Consider the following 21,818-nt stretch of genomic DNA (forward strand, 5'->3'; position numbering starts at 1 on the left):
TGCAAGTGTGTACACACACACAGACACACACACACACACATGCACAAATTATATGATGATTGCAGTCATAGGGTCATAGTTTTTACAGCACACCTTGGCATTGTGATGGCATCAAGTCTCACTTGGTTAAGCCAATGACATGCACACAGATTCATTAGTTAAGTCCTGCAAGTGTGTATGTAACATTTACAAGGCAACAGTTTTTATAGAAGCAACACCTCCTAACCTTTTTCTTATTCAAAGACAAGGATTACACACACCTAACATGTGCAAGAACACCATTCATAAATTCCCTCTAGTGTTCCATGCCGCCCACATGTCATATTAATACACAGTTAACACCCTCAACTACCTAAGGTCTGCAATTGACAACCCCAACTGCCTATGTTGTGTTGGACACAACCAGAATTTGCCAACAACGCAAAACAAATTATGTCTACAATTATGTTGCTAGAAACATGCCCAGATGTCAACTCACGAAATTCTTCATTCAGACAAGCTTGTATGTCAGCCTTACAATGAAAACTGCCAAGAAACTGCCTTGCCTGGTCAACACTACAACATTTGATATTGACACTGCACACCGCCCATGGGTCCACACCTTGTGTCAAGCATGGTTTCCCCTTAACCATGACTTATTCCATGTACCAGCAACACCATATGTCAGTGAGGCACTTGACATACCTGAGTTAACCATTTGACCATGTCAATTGAAACCAGCCACCCTAAGCAACCTCATCAAGGACTATGACCCCAACCATGTCCATCCCTAACCATGTCGAGCAGGCAACGTAGCATCTACATCCTCCCTCTTTAGCAACATAGATTGTCAAACCACCGAATGTCAAGATAACCCATAACAGGTCATCTCATGCCACTACCTTGGCACATGAGTTGCCCAGACCATGTGTCCTGCAATGTCAAGCTAATCAAGGGTCTGACAATTGCCATAAGAACATATACAATGTTGGTAATTTGTCAAATAATTTTATGGTCCCAATACTTATAATATTATATGCAGTATTTTATTCCATTTTGAATGCCTATTGTGCTTGAGCTACACAATGGGAGGTAGCTCATCTCCCATAAAAAAAAAAAAAAAAAAAAAACCCATCCCATACCCCCAAAGTTCGAACCCAACACTTCTTACATGGAAATCCCAAGTTGACGTGCCATATGGAGCATATTATATGCATTTGTTGCATGAATTGCTTCCAACACATAATTTATTTATTTATTTATTTTGTTTAAGAAGAAACATTAATTGCATCTTGTTCTAAATTTTATCCTTTTTCTTTTTTAGCCACATTTTCTTCTTTTCCCCCTCTAATGTAATTAACTCACACCCTCTATTTGCAAGTGATAAAGAATAAATTTAATGTATAAAGAATAAATATCATTTAAATGTCCTATCACAATTTTAAATTTTTTTTAAAATTCATTAATATTACCATCATTAAATTTAGTTTTTATTCTTTCTATTATGTATTTTTTATCTCTGCCCCTCCAGCTACAATACTCTAGCTTTGTCCCTGTCTAGGATTATCATTTAAAGAAAGTAGGTAATGAAAATGCCAATCCAACAATGCACAACCTAGCAAAAGTGGATGGAGTGTTCAACCCATTTCCTGTACAAACATTAATATCATGTTGCAATGACATAAGACATTTTAACTTTAGAAACCCTTGTACGCTCTTTTAAAACCTTTTCCATCATCTAAATATATAAAAGCCTGGATAACTCGTCTGGCAGCAGCCATACCCCCCACACTGCCAACTCTTTCTATTGTCATTATTATTTGTTTCTTTGCAATCTATAAGCTGTAACGTAAACCAAACCATGCTGCCACGAACCCAGATTTTCCTGATGTTTCTTCTGTGTGACACAGACCAAGAAGCAGCCCTAATCCAACTAGGGGTGTTCATGGTTCAAATACACAAACCGAAGTTCTAAAACAGAACCAAGCTGAGCCAAAAATTTTGGTTCAATATTTTTGTGAACCGAAGCCCATCTGAACACACCAGCTAATCTATAGTTTGGTTAATTGATGGTATGGTTCAGTTCAGTTCGGTTATCCAATGCAATCCAATATGATTCTCACAAAATCATAATTTTTTTTAAAAAAATTAGATCTTTTGTTTGGGTTTTGATTTAGTGTGTGAAATCACAATTTATATATATAAACCAATTACCCAAAAATGTTTACTTACTAATTTGTTACTTTAGGATATATTATATATTGCTGTGTAATAATCTATAATATAAATAATATATATTATAAATAAATGTATATATCAGTTCAGTTCAGGTAACTAACGGTTCATGAGTATTAAAATAGAAACCAAGCCGAATAAATCCCAAATATTCGGTTTGGTTTGGTTTATGTCAGATTTTCAGGTTAGTTTGGTTTCCAAATATTTTTGAACAACCCTACCTCCAACACACATGCAGTCCTTCTCCTCCCCCCCCACCTCTCTCTTTTGGGGAAATCTGCCTGCGGTGCTGTTCGCCACTTCCCTCAATTTAATTTGCTTTCATATTTGAGCTAGGGCTAGAGGCCGTGCCTTGGTGCAATGGCAAGTGCCTCCGCCTCGGTATGGGTGGTCTCGGGTTCGAGACTTGGGAGCAGCCTCTCCAAAAATGGGGGTACGGCTTGCCGACATCCACCTCTCCCAGACCCCACTCAATGTGGGAGCCTAGTGCACTGGGTACGGTCTTTTATTTGAGCTAGGGCTGGCAAAATGGGTCATTATCTAATGGTGACCTGTGACCTGTACATGCAAATCAGGTTTGAATTTAGGTAATAATGACCCATTAAAAACGAGTTGGCCTAAACCCAAGTCATTAAGATAATGGTTTTAATAAGTTTGGGCTGGGTGGCCTGTTGTCTAACTCGATGTGGATTTTTTACTGTACCACATTCAGGTTTCTGGGTTAGCCTGATTTCATTGCATTGTTGACCCAGTCTAGCCCCTTTTTATTTATTTAACATTTATTTTTTTTAAACTTTTTTAGAGAAAATCATGAAATTAAAAATTAAAAAAACATCAATAGTTAAAGAATGAACTTTTACAATTTTCATAAAAAATTTTAGAAAATTCTAAAAATTCTACAAAAATTCATAGAACTTTAAATATCAGACACACAAAATATCCAAAAACCTTTAAATTTTTTTTTTTAATAAAAAAAACATCATAAAAACTAAGAAAATTTTTGGGAAAAAAATTCAAAATTTGTTTTAAAGTTTTTGAAAATTCAAGAAAAAAAAAAAAGGAAAATTTTGGAAAAATCCCGATTTAAAAATCCCCAAAATTTGAAAAACCTTAAAAAAAAAATCATAAATACTGAAAAAATTTCAAAAAATTTTTAAAAGATTTTGAAAATTCAAGAAAAAAATTAGGAAACTTTTGGACAAATCCTGGACTAAAAATCCACAAAATTCCAAAAGCCTTATAAATTTATTTAAAAAAAAAAAAATCATAAAACTAAGAAAATTTCATGAAAGAAGTTCCAAAATATTTTAAAATTGAAGAAAAAAAAAAGGAAAATTTAGGAAAAATCCACAAATCCGAGATAGCTTTCTGGGATTGTCATTCATACATTTTTTGCATTACCTTACATTTTTCTTAATTTATTAATGCATACCAACTCCCTTCTATTGCATATGCCTATCTTGTACTTATTGTTTTGACTCCCTTATGAACGGTGACAAAACAACATAATCTCACCCCCCCCCCCCCAAAAAATAAAACAAAAGAAAACAGAGAGAGATTGACATTAGCAATTGATCACACACACACACACACACACACAGAGTGAGAGAAAGAGTGCGCACACATGCGCACATGTGCATGTGTGCATCATTAGTAGTAATTCTTAACTTGGCTAACTCATACTTACCTTTTTTTTTTTCCTATCTTACTCTTGCCAAAATGCACCCTAACTTCATGTCCTTTAGGAGTAGATAACCACAAACCCATGTGATGGAGGACCACCTATACCCCCTAGGTTGCCCATTCGGCACACGAATTTTAGGCGTAGGTTTAGGAAAGATGTGTATGGAGGACCCGTTTGCATTTTATTTTTTAGAGATTTCTTTTAGTGTTTATATTATGTGTTTAGTTGGGTCCTATTTGCACATGTGTTAGTTGTATTAGTGGTTTAAGTGATGGACATGCTAGTGGATGTACAGTTATTGTTTGAATCAGATTGATGTTGCCTTCCCTGTCTCTCTCTCCCAGAGGTTCTTATCTTCTTCTCCTTCTTTCTTCTCTTACCTCTCTTTTGATTCTGTCTCTCACCTCTGTTTTGTAGTGTTCCTCCCCTTCTATGTTCTTCTTCTTCTTCTTCTAATTCTCTCAATTCTATCTGTATATATAAATTCTAATATCTTTCCTACATCACCATGTCATCCAAAAGTTATTGTGCTTCAATATCCTTCTGACTAACCTCCTACTCTGGAAAGATGGGAGTGGACACGCAACCATTCTCTATAAAACTACTTGTTTGCTATTCAACTTGAACTTTACCTGCTTCTTTACTCAATCCATCATCCTTGAAAAATAGGAACCCCTTCCAAACTTTCTATAGGAGTGTCTGACACTAAGAGTTTTACAAACCCCAAGTTACACCCATAGTGCTAAAATTCATCCAATAAGAAACACCATCATATGCAAACTCATTATCAGAAGCACTTAAATCTTCTAACTCATCACCTCATTTCTTATCTACATCGATTGCCCACTTTCACCAGCCTTCTCTCCTGAACCTCTCGTTGTGTCAGGCTCTCAGAGAAACTTCTTCATTATTTCTCTTTAAAGCTTTTGTAGTACACAACAACGGATTAAAGCATTGTTCTTCAAACATTCTGTGCATCCCAAAACCTGACATTTCCAGAGAAACTTGCTTTCCAGCAGAAACCTCCTGACCACTATGAATTTCTCAATTCCCATCATCCTTAGAATACAAATTCCTCTGTGCAATAATCCCACCAAGAAGTTTAGTGTCACTACCAAGAGAACAACAAAGCCCCTCCTGTCAAATCTCCAAGTTATTGATCTCCTCCAGAATCTAGTTAGGTGTTGCTAAGGATAAGGATGCTTGCCATCAGTTGTTGTTGCTCCCAACATTTTGATCATTCAACACTTCATTCCCTATAGACTGAAAATGGCCCTCCTACTAGCAAGATCGCCTTCCACCAGAAAAGGTACCTTCACCACATGCATCAAAGAATGCCAAACAAGGAAGCTTCGTTAGGTCCTGCCCAACAGCAATGAAGACCTGACATTGCTAGAAGAAAAATTCACTGGAGCTTCAGGACAACCATTGGTTTGCTGAAGATGGACTGCCTCATTAAACATACCACAATGGGCCTTAACTGTAACTGCCTCCTGCAGAAGTAAGAAGGCTTGTCCCACTCCAATAAGCAATCACTCCAGGCTTAGATGCTTCATTGCCACTAAATTTGGACACCCTAGTTGCCGGCCCTCTTGCACTCCGGCCACCAGCTTTTCACACCGGAGGGTCATCACACCATCACATTTGAACCATCAACCCCCATTCTTTGAGGATGCAAACCAATCAACTCCCTTCAGCAATGTGTTCCAACCAACTTCCTCCTTCACATTAGGCAAATTTCCACCCTTGTGCACAAAAACCCTTGATTTCTCAAAATTGAAAACCCTTCAGATTCCCAGGGAAAAAATTGGAATGTCCTTTACTCTTCAAGCTCCATCCTAGTTCCAAAAAGATGATGCACCACCCAATGGCTAAACTTCCCAAATCCGAAGAAAAACAACCCAACAGAAAAAAAGCAAATGAAGTAAATGCAGAAAAATACTGAATGGCTGCCAATGAAAAGCTAATCCACCCATGCACTCAAGAGTTCTGTTTTAAAATAACGTAAGCTTGATATATAGAGTTCTGTTTTATAATAACGTAAGTCCTCCTCCCTTGATATTCTTCAATCTTGGATTGAAGGACTTGCCTTTGATCTTGTTAAAGCTTGATATATATTGTTGGCCCACAACCTAACAGCTAGCTTTTAGGTAAAGTGGTAATCTAACATGATATCAGAGTTGGCTACAAGGAGGTCCTGAGTTCTAGTCTTGTTGCCTGCATATATTGTGTGGTGTTTAAAAAATTATTGCATTCCTTGTAATGGGTGTTATTTACTGTTTGTTTATCTCTCCACGTGATATCAGTCTGCACACACAGAGGAGTGTTAAAGCTTGATATTGTTAGCCCACAACCTAACAACTTAAGCTTTTAGGTAAAGTGGTAACCTAACAGATCTGAACTAGTGGAGATGTTCCATCAACACAATTGGCAATCACCGCCATGAGCAATTGACCAAGAGAGCAAATAGTGAGAGAGCATGTATTTGTAAATAAAGGAATTGGAAGAGATGATGCTCGACCAAGCCAAGTTTCAGTCATTGTCTAAATATAATTGAAACCTGAAAATTTTTATTGCAATATAGAAGCCACAAAAAATGTTGATGTTCAAATTCCAGGTTAAGTCTAGGCAAGAAAGCTTATCACGAAACATTTGCCAAAAAATCATTTCCTCTTGAATGATAAAGATGAATGCTAATGAAGCACAATCACACAACACTTCAATAGTATCCTTGGAAAGGTACACAGCACAACTTATATCAGCACGAATGGATGAAGAGGAATAAATTGAACAAAGAAAGAACAAATGAAAATGATCCATCACCCTCATGGTGTTTTGTGACATTATATGCCTGCAAAAACGAATTTGTATTCCATCCTCTATAAGCACATATTTTTTGACCTTCAAACACATGCTGGCAGCACTCTAATAAATTAGGCCAATTGAAATGGGCAAAGAGAAGCAGTACTGCAAGCACACCACACGACTCAGAGGTAGCCACATACTCAAATTCAATAATCATTCAGGGCAAAAAAGCCAACCCTAAAGTTGTGATTACAACCCCTAAAAATAGAGAGATTATTTTCCTAAAATTAAGAAGACACACCTGCCCAAAATAAATATAAGGAAATAAAATAAATCAAATAAACTAAAATTAAAATCATTCCTAAACGAGGAATAAGGCTTCCAGGTTTGTCTCAACTCATTGAGGGGCTATCTCGGTCTATCACTTCCACCATCATTCTATCCTGCCCCTTAGAATTTTAACCTCAAACACTGGTTAACCGAAGGATGACTCAGTCTCATCAAATGGACACTAGTGATGAGTTTGTATCTTTGTGAAACTATAATTTCTTAGAATAGACCTCTCCAGAATAATTCATTGGCTAAATTTATCAACTATAATTTCTTTCATCCAATTCCATCCTGTTATGGGCCACTACACATGGTTTCTAGGCTTTGATTCTAGAACCTCCCACCAAGTGCTAGCACACTCTTGAGAGAAGTCATAGATTGGTCATACAGGTTATCCAATTCATCCTCCCAAATGATATTAGGGAGAACAATTTTAATACCATAATTAGGTTGAAAGCACGTTGGAAATTATTTGGGCTCCAGAGTTCACTCGGTTAAGACTGAATGAGCTAGAAGTAAAACTTGCAACTACAACTCCCTTCCCTTTTAGCAATGTACCTAGATGGATCATGACAGTTGTTAATTCGTGGCTGAGATCTACGACATCTCTACAAAGAACTGCAGCACCCTAAAAAGTCTTTGGTTTCTTTCTTGTCCAATTGATGAGCTTGTTCTACAAGGACATGGATATGATTGCCTGGGTCTTTTAAGTCAGTAATGTCTCGCAGAATAGGCTCACACAGTTGGTCACCATAATTCTCATTTTTTTTTCCCCTTGTTTGACCATGTCAGACCAGTTTGAACCAATCTGATTCACATAAAATGGTTAGATTGGGTCATCAAATAGGCTCGATTCAGGAAATGACTAGATTAGGGCACTGCATATGACAATAGTAAAAAAGAAAGGAGTTTGTTTCAATTGATTTTTCACACAAATGGACCGCAACCCTGCAAATCTTCTTATCCTTCAAACCTCCAATTGAAGTGGCAAAAGAGTAGGATCGGCGGGACAGATGCATATGCGGTGATGAAGATGCCGGTGAGGCCACCGGTGACTGATAAAAACAGCAGATATGGTAAAGAGCTGGAGATGTCTTGATTTGACAAGACAAAAAAAAGGAGTTGGAGAAGCTCTGACAAGTCCAGTAGTGGCAAAAAAAGGGTCTTTGATGGTTGAAACAAGAGAACAACCCAAAGTCGTTGATGAAGGCACTAGATTGAGGTTGCAGCAACTAAACAAGGCTAGATGGACTCTGGCTGAGAAGGTTGTGCGCTAATGGTGACGTGCGCAGGCAGCAATGGTGCTGATAGGGATGGAACAATGCCCATGATGCAGCACCAGGCTCTGGTACCAATTGATGCAGACACACCACACAAATGAGAGCTGAAGCAGACATGCATGCCTAAAATAGATAACAACAAAAAAACAAACCATAAATCCTACTAGGTGGGGTTGGCTATATGAATCCATTTCTACCAATTTATGCGTTGCCTAAAATAGATAAGTGGGAACAAAGTAATTCAAATAAACTAAAATTAATTTTTTTTTTCCTTAAATGAGGCATAGGGTTACCAGCTAAGCCCTCTCTCATCGAGGGGCTGTCAATTCTCCTCAAACGACCATCTCTTCTGCCATCAAACAGATGTATCACAACAGGTGAAAAAGGAAAAGAGACTACTATCGATAAAACCCTAGATTCCACAAACCAGAGATGTAATTAAAAAATCATTCTTAAGAATAATTGTTCAGCTCAAGAATTTAAATTAGACTAAGGAGATTTTTAAAAAGATATTAAATAAGACCAATTAATTCAAGACATCTGACTGCACCAAAAACTAAAATTCTAAGATAGGCTGTTTTAGTGCTTCAGTTTAAATTATCTGTACCCAAATTAAGACTTACATATTCTTCAAATATAGGGTTGCTTAGTTTCTTAACTAACAATTTTGAAGTTAGATGTTTTAAAGCTAAATCATCCCACATCCTTTGCAAAGCCTCACATCTGTGTTTCCACAATTTCTTACATTTTTATGAAAAGATGAATAGCTTCTGCATGTATACCAACAATTAGTATCCTAATCTTAATTAACAATATGCATATGCAAACTCGATTCCACCAAATGGTCAAATGACATAATCTTTTACAAATAAGGTGCTGCTATGAAATTTTCTGCACTTTAATGCACAACTATTTATGCTAGACTAACTATATGATTTTGCATGATCACAGAAGTGATGCCCGAGTGAGGCAGTGGTCCATAAGAGGAAAAACAAAACAAAACTTTCCCTCCTTTTAAGACAATCAGCTAAAATTAAGATATCATGTCACCAGCTATAGTTTATAAATTTAAGGTCAGATCACCCCAGAAACAACAGATCACGGTGTGGGCCAAGTACAAAATACAAATACTGACCCATTGCATAAGAAGTTCCCAAAGCGACACGATAGCACACAGTCCAACAAATCTACAAGAAAAGCCTGGATCGTGAAATAATAGATGAATCAACAAACTTTCTTCAATACAGAAATGTTAAATGCTTAGCTAAAAGCTAATGCCAAATATAAAAGTAATGCAGAAACACACTTACCGAGGAAAACTCAAAATCAAAAGGATATATCCGTAACAATTGTGAAACACAATCAACCCACTGCCAGATGAATTCAAACACCAGACCATCAATATGCAAATCAAAGTGCATATGCAACATGTCTTCATTTACAAACTTGACATCATGCAGTGCATATTATTAATTTTAACAATATCACAAGCACAGAAACCAAGAGGTAATGTTTTTTATTGGATTTTATCAAATGAATATATATCTATATATATTTGATTGGCATTTCAATTAGAAAAGGTTGTCTCACAAAGGAATAAAATTCAAACAGTACATCGCCATCATTTGGACAATGTATCATCATTATAAAATTATTACTGCTGTCATTGCTATTGTAATCCTTATTGTCATCATCATCAAGCAAACAATCCTATTGGTTATTGGTATGAAAATCTGGTTGAAATTTTTTCTTTTTCATTTGCCTCGGAAGTTTAACTAAGTTGTGGGGCCACCCATCAAGAAAATAAAATAAAAATAAATTTTTTTGGAATGTGCCCTTAAAACTAGCATCTATCACTGTTTAAGGGGAGAAAGGAGTGAAAGAATTTTTTAAGATAAGGACATTTCTCTACATCTGCTAAACAGTATTCCTAGAATTTTTAATGATAGGCAGATCTCTGTAGGCCAGCAAAAGCTGTTTTCTTTTTCCCTGGATAGCAATAGAAAAATTCATTGATAGGTTAAAAATATGAGAACAGGAGAATAAGACATCTCCTTAACAAAATCTGGGAGGATCCAGATAAAAACACAGAAGAAAGAAAAAAAAACAAAGAAAAACAAATAAAAAACCAGCACATGCTAACAATTCAGCAAAAAAATGCCAATCGCGCTGAATGTCCGAAAAGCTCACCCCCTTAAAGTTCCCATGACCCACACACAAAGAAAAGTCCAATAATGTATCTTCTCCCAAACCAGCAAATATGGCACTTTCTTCCCTGAAAAAATACACACATTATGCTCCAGACAGAGACCCCAAAAAACTGCAAAAAAAAAAAACACACACACACACACTTCTATAATGCTACCCTTTCCTTTTCCCTACCAAAGAAGACAAAAGAAACTGCCAAAAAATCCTCCATTGTATTTGAACAAACTCAACATTCCCCAAATAATCAAATAACTTGCTCCAAACCTTCCAGGAAAAATTGAAATGCATAAAAAGATGCAAAACAGATTCTGAACTGTTAAAGCATAACAAACACACACATCTGGAGAGAGAGCCTTCAAAGGCCTCCTAATCTGCAACAAATTGTTGGCATTGATTCTATTAAGCACAACAGTCCAAATAAAAGCCTTGATTTTAGTGGGGGGACTTTGGCCTAGTGGTGGCAATTACTACCCATACCCATTAACCCACCCATACCCATGATAAATAAAAGGGCGGTAGACCCATATATATGGGTCATAAATGGATGACCCCTTTAGACCCATTTAGTAAATGGGTGTACCCGCTGAACCCATCAACCCATTTAAATTTTCAACCTTAATTAATCTATTTAATTTATCACATTTAAAAATATACTACAAGTAAATAACTAATATTATAATTTGAATTTCTATGTATGTAAAATGATTATGTATTGTTCGGTTTGAATATTTATATAATTGCGTACATAATTTGACTTGATTTTCAAATTAATTAATATGCTGCATATTTATAATTGCATAATTGGTTCGGATACATGTCCGTAATTATGTTGGTATGTGATTATAGTATTGTCTATGCTTATTATTTGTAATTAAATCATATAATTATGTAATTAATATTATAATTAGAAAATCTACATGCATAATTTAATAATTACGGAAAAATCGGTTACAATATGTATGTAATAATACAATTATGTATATGTAAGCAATTTGATTTATTTTGATTTTCCAAACCTATTAATATGCATGTATTCATGTATGTAATTACATAATTGGTTGATTAAAATATATCCATAATTTATAGATATGTACATAATCATTAGTATTGGTTACAACTATCTCTTAAAATTAAACTATATAATTAATTATGAAATCAATATTGATTACGCGTCAAAATTTCGTAATTAGGTATTTAAGTGTATTAAGTAAGTGTTACAAATTTGATTAAATAACTAATTATGTTTAGTATTTAAACATTGGACTCAATTCACAATATTTGAATTTTTATTCTATCTTTGCCGTAAATTTACGAGTTTTTGTACTTAATTATTGCAAGGCCTTTTTGGAACTTTAAAGAAGAATCAAAAAGAAAAAAATTTGAGTGAAGCCCATGCAAAACCAAAGAAGAATAAAGGGCCATGCATGAAATCACGCGGGCTGTTGTGTGAGCTTTTGAAAGCTGAAGGCCACGTGAAGAAGCAAGGCCGTGCCATGCATGCATTTAATGAGTTGAAGCCCAAAAAGAGAGGAGCCATGCATGCACCGAATGGAGATTGTGAAGGCCCATGCGCTGGGAGTTTTTGGGACAGCCGTAGGGTTATTGGAGTGCTGGGCTTCATGCATGTGAACCTGGGAGCCTGCATGTGACAAGACCACGTGAACTGTGAGCAGCTGGGTCTCGTGCATGCGCTGGGAAGCTGGGCCATATGCACTCCTTCACGTGGGCTGCATGCATTCCAAGGAGGCCTGCCATCCATGAGCATTAAAGTAGCTGGGCTGTGGGCATGCATGAAATCATGGTCCATGCATGCACATGAAAAAGTAGCTGGGCGTGTGCGTGAGCTGGAGCTGTGAAGGAGGCCATACAAAAGGAATTGGAAGGGAGCTGGGCCGTGAGCATTAAAGGAGCTGGAACCCGTGCGAAGACCAAGGAAAAGAAGGGGAAAGGAGAAGCCTGCGCTGGGAGCCGTGTAAGCACTGAAAAGACCACTTGAGCCCAGCACATCCATGCAATTTGAAAGGGCAGCAGAGTGAGGGCCGGTCGTGAGCTGGCCGTAGGGGTTAAAAAGGAGGGTAGGGCATTTATTGAAAAGAGAGGCTAGGGTTTATTAGCTATGCTTTTGTAGGGCAGCAGAGAGGTTCTCCGGGGGGAAGTGTGCCGCACAAGAAAAGAGGGGCAGCAGCAGCTGGCTTCCTCCTTCACTCCACGGCCATCTCTCTCTCTCTCTCTCTCTCTCTCTCTCTCTCTCTCTCTCTCTCTCTTACCTTGTGTTAATTTAATATTTGTTTTGAGTATTTTATTGTTGAGTTTACTTTGCTGCTTTTATTTAAAGTTAATGTTGGATTTAAATGTTTGTTTAAGTAGTGTGTTAAGGTTATTTTATTGTTGAAGAATCCTTTTTTTATTAGCTTAATTTTTGTTTTAGTTTTCTCACTCTCTCTCTTTTGTTCTCGTCTCTTTGATTAATTAGCTCGTTTAAATTTCAATGTCATTTTCGTATTTAAATGGAACTTAATATTGTTGGATTAATTTTCATGTAAGCTCATTTTAATGTGGAGTTAATTTGTTTAAGTATTTGGTTGAGTTTAAGACTTTGTTTAAGTTAGTTTAATTTTTCTTAAGACCTTGTTTGAGTGTAGTTTATTTTTGTTTAAAGACTTTATTTACGTTGAGTTTGTTTTTTTTGTTTAAGACTTTGTTTAGGTGCAGTCTATTTTTAATTAGGCCCTTGTTTAAGCTCATTTAGTTGTTGAGTGTCTTTGTGAGATTAATGCAGTCCTTTTCCTTTAAGCTCATTGAGTTGATCATTTTGCTTGTTTAATCTTGTTCTGTTTATTTGAATGATTGAATGGATTGTACTGGGTTGGCATAGTTGGTTCATTTGTTTAATTGCATGGTTGTTATTTTTCTACTTAAACATGTTATGTTTTTAGTTTAGGTTTCGCTTGCTTTAATTTCATCACAAATTCTCAAAAACCCCAAAAATCGAATCTGAACCGTGTTCAGTAAATTGTTTTCTCATTTTCTTCTTTCTGTTTCACGCGAGTTTGAAACCAATCTGCATTTCCTGAGGAGATGATCTAGCCTTTTGGGCTAATTATTACACAACAGAACTCTTATACTTGAGATAGCCTTTGCGCTGCTCATTTTTAGAGCGAGTCAAGTTTTTAGCGCCATTAATGGGGAATGTCAGATTTAATTTCAAACTAGTGTTTTTCTTTTATTTTAATTTTTCTCATGAAAAAAAAAAACACAGAGAGAGTTTTGAAGAAACTATGGCTACACCTGCGCCATGCACTCTTATGGATTTTTTGCAGCCCACACAAACCACTATACCATCATGCATTGCTTCTCCTAATGCACCTACTTTTACGATTAAGCATGAGATGATGTCAATGATACCTCAGTTCCACGGGACAGCTTCTGAGAGTCCTTACCAGCACCTGACGGACTTTGAGTTGACTTGCACTACTTTCATTACTAGAGCTGGCACTTATGAGTCTACTAAACTTCGTTTATTTCCTTTTTCTTTAAAGGATAAAGCGGAAATGTTGTTTAATTATTTGAGGCCTAATTTTATCTCTAATTGGACTGATATGGAATGCGAATTTTTACATAAATTTTTTCCTTTTTAGAGAACTCAATTTGTGCAAGAGCAAATTAGTCAATTCATGCAAAGAGTTGATGAGACATTTCATACAAGTTGTGAGAGATTTAGAGATCCGGTTAACATGTGTCCCCACCATGGATTTGAATCATGGCGCCTGGTCAACTATTTCTACACTGCGTTGACTCCTGAATCGAAACAGATCGTCCATACTATGTGTTCAGGAGATTTCTTCGACAAGGAGCCTGATGACGCATTGAGTTTTCTAAATTATTGACGCATTGAGTTTTCTGAATTATTTAGCTAAAAATGCTCAGCATTGAATTACCAGGATTGACATAAGCAAAATTGCAACTCAACCACTAAGAGCAATACCTGGTGAAGGGCGATATGAATTGACGGATGATGTTGATGTTCAGGCACGTCTGGCTGAAATCACCAAAAGATTGGATGCTATGGAGATGGAAAAGGAGAATAATACACAACAACCTCAGAATCAACCTCCTCAGTCCTATGCACCACCTTCTCAGCCGACATATCATCAGACTGCTCCTCAGCATCAGTATCAGCCACATCATATTTCTCAAAACTATTCTTTAGCTGCTCAAAATTTTCAAGCTCTAGCACCCGCTCCACCGAAGAAGTCTCTTGAGGATAGCATGACACAGATGGCAAATACACTTCAACAATTCATGGCAAGCCAAAATATGATCAACACTTAGACTTCTCAAGCCATCAACAAGATAAGCACCGATTTGACTAGGCTGAACACAACATTGAGTGCACTAAAGGAAGGTGAATCCCCATTTCAAGCCCATCTAGATACTCAAGTGTAGTTTGCAACCATGGAACCGTCACCCTCTATTGGAGTAAATGTCAAGGATTGCAATGCCGAAGCAAATCTCCGCAGTGGTAAGGTGACTGGTACACTAGATAGGGAGGCTGATCAAAATGGCAAGAGTTCAATTTTCAAGGAACCAAGTAAAATTTTTAATATTGATGTTTCTGAAGAACCAAAGGTAGTTGTTCTGACACCTTTGCCTCAAAGACCGGTTCTTAAAGAAATGAATTTCTTGCAAAACATACTGAATAAAGATCCTTTCTTGTTAAAATAAGGAAGTCAATATGCACATGTTTTGCCTACGACTTTGGAGAGCAATGATTTATTTGAACCTAATTTTTGTGCAGGTAACAATGCGAATTCATTGTGGCGACTCAAATTTGGAGACCCGCCAGTTCAATTTATAAACCTGCACCCGTGTGATAAAATTCCTCCCGAGCCTCCTCCAGACATACTGTGATGTTTTTATTTCCTTTATTTTCATTTTGTTTTATTTTTTTTATTTTTAGTTTATTTTCAGGTACATTTTCCCTTAGTTTCAATTTTTCTTTTCCCTTACTTCTCTACCTAGGTACTCCTCTACTTTCTTCATTATCATTCTTCCGTTTCCCTTATACTTTTACATTGAGGATAATGTTTCTATTCAGTTGGGGGGAGAGAATTTGCATGTGCAATTGTGTGCTTCCATCTGATGAGTTTTAATGTGATATTTGTATGTGAGGTTTGCATGTCAGTTTGGTTCACCTTTGGGAAATACTGGTATTGCGCTCAGGGCATGCTGAATTCCTTATTTGTAAATGTTACATGCCAAAATTTTTTCTTTCTTCTTGAGGATATGGAACATGTAGGATATAGTGCAAATCAGAGTTTAAATCAAAAGGGAACTTTATCCATTTCACTTCGTTTCAACCAAGGGAAGGATGCTGAAAGTTTTGCTAAACACACACAACACATGTCAGAATAATTAGAAAGACTACCTTAGATCATTTTTGGTTAATGTATACTTCAGTTGTTTGGGACTTTAATGAACCATATCTTAATGGCTTAGAAAAAAAAAAAGAAAAAAGAGAAAGAAAAAGTTTGAAGCAAATGAAAATGAGAAACAAGTCAGGGATCAATTGCACAAAGAAAAGAAGAAAAAGAGAAAAAACAAACAAAAAAGAAATAAAAAGAGGGAAACAATTGTGTATTGGAAAGGGTTACCTATTATCGGGATCCTAACTAAATAAAAAAGTAGGTGCCTTATAAAGTGTAGTAGCGTGAAAGCCACCATTGTACATTCATGCATTGGAAATGACTACCTACTATCAGGGTCTTAACTAAACAAAAAAGTGGGTTCCCTTTCAAAGCGTAATAGTGTAAAAGCCGCCAACACAATGATTTTAAATTAGAGTAAGACCATGCGGTTGTCTCAGATTAATTGTTGTGATTGAAACCGTTAATGTCTATTGGTAGTCAATCTTGGAATTCTACCCTTATTTTATGCACACAAGCTTTGTTACATTCCATTACCTTGGTTGACTTATTAAATGATGTATAAATCTTTCAGTTGATACTTAATTTGGATGAATCTGATTCTTGTGTTCCTAAACTCATTAAGCATATTTCATGTGATTTCAAAAGTATTGGAATTATAGTTGCTCCTCCTCTAGTATGAATGCATTCACGTTATTTGCTAAAGAATAACAAAACATTAGTTGGGGGGTGTGATTATGCATCAAAGTTGCGTAATTAGGTATTTAAATGTATTAATTAAGTGTCATAATTTTGATTAAATACCTAATTATGTTTAGTATTTAAACATTGGACTCAATTCACAATATTTGAATTTTTATTCTATCTTTGCCGTAAAATTTACAGGTTTTTGTACCTAATTATTACAGGGCCTTTTTGGAAATTTAAAGAAGAATCAAAAAGAAAAAAATTTGAGTGAAGCCCATGCAAAACCAAAGAAGAATAAAGGGCCATGCATGAAATCACGTGGGCTGTCGTGTGAGCTTTTGAAAGTTTAAGGCCACGTGAAGAAGCAAGGCTGTACCATGCATGCATTTAATGAGTTGAATCCCAAAAAGAAAGGAGCCATGCATGCACCGAATTGAGATTGTAAAGGCTCATGTGATGGGAGTTTTTAGGACGGCCGTAGGGTTATTGGAGTGCTGGGCTTCATGCATGTGAACCTGGGAGCCCGCATGTGACAAGACCACGTGAACCATGAGCAGCTGGGTCTCGGGCATGCGCTGGGAAGCTGGGCCGTATGCACTCCTTCACGTGGGCTGCATGCAAATCCAAGGAGGCCTGCCATGAGCATTAAAGTAGCTGGGCCGTGGGCATGCATGAAATCATGGGCCATGCATGCATGTGAAAAGGTAGCTGGGCGTGTGCGGAGCCGTGAAGGAGGCCATGCAAAAAAAATTGGAAGGGAGCTGGGCCGTGAGCATTAAAGGAGGTGGAGCCTGTGCGAAGACGAAGGAAAAGAAGGGAAAAGGAGAAGCCTGCGCTGGGAGCCGTGTAAGCACTGAAAAGACCACGTGAGCTCGGCCCATGCATGCAATTAGAAAGGGCAGCAGAGTGAAGGCTGGTTGTGAGCTGGCCATAGGGCTTAAAAAGGCCCATGTGCGGCCATAAAGAGGAGGGTAGGGCATTTATTAAAAAGAGAGGCTAGGGTTTTATTAGCTATGCTTTTGTAGGGCAGCAGAGAGGCTTTCCGGGGGAAGAGTACCGCACAAGAAAGGAGGGGCAGCAGCAGCTAGCTTCCTCCTTCACTCCATGGCCATCTCTCTCTCTCTCCTCGTGTAAATTTAATATTTGTTTTGAGTATTTTATTGTTGAGTTTACTTTGCAGCTTTTATTTAAAGTTAATGTTGGATTTAAATGTTTGTTTAAGTAGTGTGTTAAGGTTATTTTATTGTTGAAGAACCCTTTTTTTATTAGCTTAATTTTTGTTTTAGTTCTCTCACTCTCTCTCTTGTTCTCGTCTCTTTGATTAATTAGCTTGTTTAAATTTCAATGTCATTTTAGTATTTAATGGAACTTAATATTGTTGGATTAATTTTCATGTAAGCTCATTTTAATGTGGAGTTAATTTGTTAAAGTATTTGGTTGAGTTTAAGACTTTGTTTAAGTTAGTTTAATTTTTCTTAAGACCTTGTTTGAGTGTAGTTTATTTTTGTTTAAAGACTTTATTTATGTTGAGTTTGTTTTTTTGTTTGAGACTTCATTTAGGTGCAGTCTATTTTTAATTAGGCCCTTGTTTAAGCTCATTTAGTTGTTGAATGTCTTTATGAGATTAATGCAGTCCTTTTCCTTAGTGTATTATTTGAATGTTTAAAGAGTCGGTCATTTTGCTTCTTTAATCTTGTACTATTTATTTGAATGATTGAATGGATTGTACTGGGTTGGCATAGTTGGTTCATTTGTTTAATTGCATGGTAGTTATTTTTCTGCTTAAGCATGTTATGTTTTTAGTTTAGGTTTCGCTTGTTTTAATTTCGTCACAATTTCTCAAAAACCCCAAAAATCGAATCTGAACTGTGTTCAGTAAATTGCTTTCTTATTTTCTTCTTTCTGTTTCACGCGAGTTTGAAACCAATTTGAAATTCCTAAGGAGACCATCTGGCCTTTTGGGCTAATTATTACATGACAGAACTCTTATACTTGGGATAGCTTTTGCGCTGCTTATTTTTAGTGAGTCAAATATTATAATTCGAAAATCTATATGCATAAATTTGTAATTGTGGATACATTGGATTAAATATAAATGTACATAATTATGTAATTATGAGTGTACATAATTGGTTGAGTTCAGTTATGGAAACCAATTCATATGCATGCATGCATCCACATAATTATGTAACTCATTGGTTAAGATATGTCTATAATTATATTGACATATAATATACTATTTTCTATAATTACCATTTGAAATTAAACTATATAGTTTATTACATAATTAATACTATAGCTCATAATTTTGTACATAATTTTGTAATTATTGACACATCGATTCAAATATGTACGTAATTATGCAATTATGAGTAAACTCAATTGATTCGATTCGATTCGATTATGCAAACCAATTAATATCAATGCATGCATGTAAGTTACGTAATTATGTACATACTTTTCAATCGAGTAATAAATCGAATAACCTTCAAAGGTGGGTAGTAAGTTGTATCAATGATAATGTTTGTAGATAATTTATAAGTTTTAGTTAGTATTCAACAATTGTTTTCGTACGCTTTAAAATTAAATGGGAAAATGGGTTGACCCATGTCTAAATGGGTATGGGTCATAAATCGATTATGAGTCATAAATGACCCTAGCCATTTTGACCTTACCCATCTTCACTCATACCCACCCATTTAACATGTCTACTTTGGCCTTCCAAATAGATTTATAAAGAGAGAAGGACGAATCAGTTAATCAAACAATGACAAAAAGATCTGCAAGAATAAACCCCTGAGGAATCCAAAGACCAAGACTGATGATCCGCTTGCAAAGAGACCCAACAATTATTCAACAAGCCTAACAAAGAGGATAATTCTTCTGTCTCCATATGATGGATCTTTGAAAATGAAAATCCCAAGAAGGTAAAGGACTGCCCGGATCAACAATAAATGAGGAAATGGAACCATTCTGCCCTAAGCTCAAACAAAAGAGTCGAGGATAAGAGGTGGACAAAATAATATTCCCCAACCAAAGATCTTTCTAAAAATGAATATTACACACCCTGCCCAAATGAAATGTAGTATGCAGAATAAATAGGGGATAAATCTGAGAGATAGCTGTGTTATTTTGATTGTAATTTTTCCTCCTTTGTTCTCTCTTCTTCTTAGAAGGATTTCTTATGCTCTTTTTCATACACTCTATCTTTCTTAAGTAATCTCTTCATTTTCTATGCAAAAAAACCTTGATACACACACACACACACACCTACAAAAGGATCCTTTAAGAACTTCTAGCAACATTTGTATTATCCTTTGAAAAGAAAAAAACTTAAAATTATGTCTCCATCAAACATCCATCAACATAATCCATTTAGAAAAATGCAACAATACAAATAATTCTAATAATGTGTCACATTTCCTTGATGTGTACGCTACTATCTGCTTCGATAATGAATCTCACTCTCATAAACTTTTCAATTGTTTGGTTGCTAGGGGAGCTTGTACAAAACATGGTACAATATAGAAACATGGAAAACTTTGAAAAGTATAAAGAGGCAAGAAAATATTAAAAAAACAATGCCATTATTGAAACTAAACATAGACCATATAATAATTTATATGCTTGATTAGATACAAAAGACGAAGAAAGAGACATTTAAACTTGCTAAAGCTAGAGAAAGAAAGAGCAAGGACTTAGTAATGTAAAATGTATAACAAATGAGAGTGATAATGTCATGGTTAAAGAAGACATAAATGAAAGATGGCAAAGTTAGTTTAATAAACTGTTTAATGGAAATCAATTAGACGGCTTAAACTTAGAATTTACAAATGAGGAAAATACTAAAATTTTGATATTTATTCACAAAATTAGAGTTATCTTTGAGTCCTTATCTTTTTACTTTAGTTGTTGATGAACTAACTAGGAATATCCAAAATGAGATCTCTCGGTGTATGTTGTTTGCAGATGATATCATGTTGATTGATGATAGTAGGAGCAGGGTGGACTCTAAGCTAAAACTTTAGAGAGTCACATTAGAGTCTAAAGGGTTTAGAATAAGTAGGAATAAGATAGAATATATGAAATGTGATTTCAGTAATGTAAGGAGTAGCAACATAGAGAAGATTAAACTTGATAATCAAGAGATTAATAGCAATGATAGATTTAGATATTTTGGATCTATTATGCATGCTAAAGGGGAATTTAAAATTAAAACAGGTTGGGTAAAATGGAAGAGTGCGTCAGGTATGTTGTGTGATAATAGAATACTCGTCAAATTAAAAGGGAGGTTTTATAAGATGGCTATAAGGCCAGCTATTCTTTATGGTTTAAAATGTTGGGCAACTAAGAAATAACATGTACAAAAAATAAAAGTTGTTGAGATGTGAATGTTAAGGTGGATGAGTGGCTTAACATTAAAAGATGAAGTAAGAAATGAACGTATATGCAATATTTAGGCATAGCACCAATTGAAACAAATATAAGGGAGGGGCGACTTAGATGGTTTGGACATTTGAAACGCAAACCAAGTGCAGCACTTGTGAGGAGGAGCAGGTTAGTTATTGTTTTTAGCATGAAAAGGGGTAGTGTATGTCTAAAACAACTTGGAATGGGGTAGCGAGGAAGGATTTAACAATCCTTAATCTAATAGAGGAAAATGCTTTTGATCAGGTGAATAGCGGAAAAGGATTCATATAGCTAACCCCACATAATGAGACTTAAGGCTTGTTGTTGTTGTCACTAAACTAGAGTTAGTTTGCTCTAAAAAGATGAAAAATAGAAAAGCAAGACCAAATGACATCCCAATTGAAGTTTGGAAGTGCTTAGCTGATAATGGAATTATATGGTTAACTAATTTATTTAACACAATTATAAAAACGAATGGAGGAAAAGAACTTTAATACCTAAAGACAAAAATAAATGGTTGATTAAAAATCGTAATAACTATCATGGAATTATGAGTCATACAATGAAATTGTGGGAAAGGGAAATTAGACAAAGAACAAGGTTAAAAACAAGAGTCTCAGAAAACCAATTTGGTTTTATGCCTAGCCAGATCGACTATAGAAGCTATATATATATATTTTAAGATGATTAATGGAAAAATTTAGGAAAAAGAAGAGAGACTTGCATATGGTTTTAATTGACTCAAAGAAAGCCTATACCTACAAAACTATGGGT

The 21,818-nt window shown here is 35.9% G+C and overlaps 1 protein-coding gene across 3 annotated transcripts in view; it reads right to left on the reverse strand.

Annotated features, from left to right (window-relative positions):
• Positions 1-21,818, reverse strand: part of LOC131165598 (phosphatidylinositol-3-phosphatase myotubularin-1) — a 104,561-nt gene that overhangs the window by 9,346 nt on the left and 73,397 nt on the right. Inside the window, exons 16-18 of one of the 3 annotated variants that reach the window (XM_058123533.1) lie at positions 9,624-9,683; positions 9,449-9,513; positions 8,607-8,662 (exon numbers count right to left, since the gene is read on the reverse strand). In XM_058123533.1, coding sequence (XP_057979516.1) covers positions 8,607-8,662; positions 9,449-9,513; positions 9,624-9,683 — 181 coding nt within the window. The remainder of the gene's footprint in view (positions 1-8,606; positions 8,663-9,448; positions 9,514-9,623; positions 9,684-21,818) is intronic. The other 2 variants (XM_058123531.1, XM_058123532.1) reach the window with 2 other exon arrangements.

The sequence above is a fragment of the Malania oleifera genome, chromosome 10, assembly GCF_029873635.1.
Source record: "Malania oleifera isolate guangnan ecotype guangnan chromosome 10, ASM2987363v1, whole genome shotgun sequence".
Lineage (NCBI taxonomy): Eukaryota > Viridiplantae > Streptophyta > Magnoliopsida > Santalales > Ximeniaceae > Malania > Malania oleifera.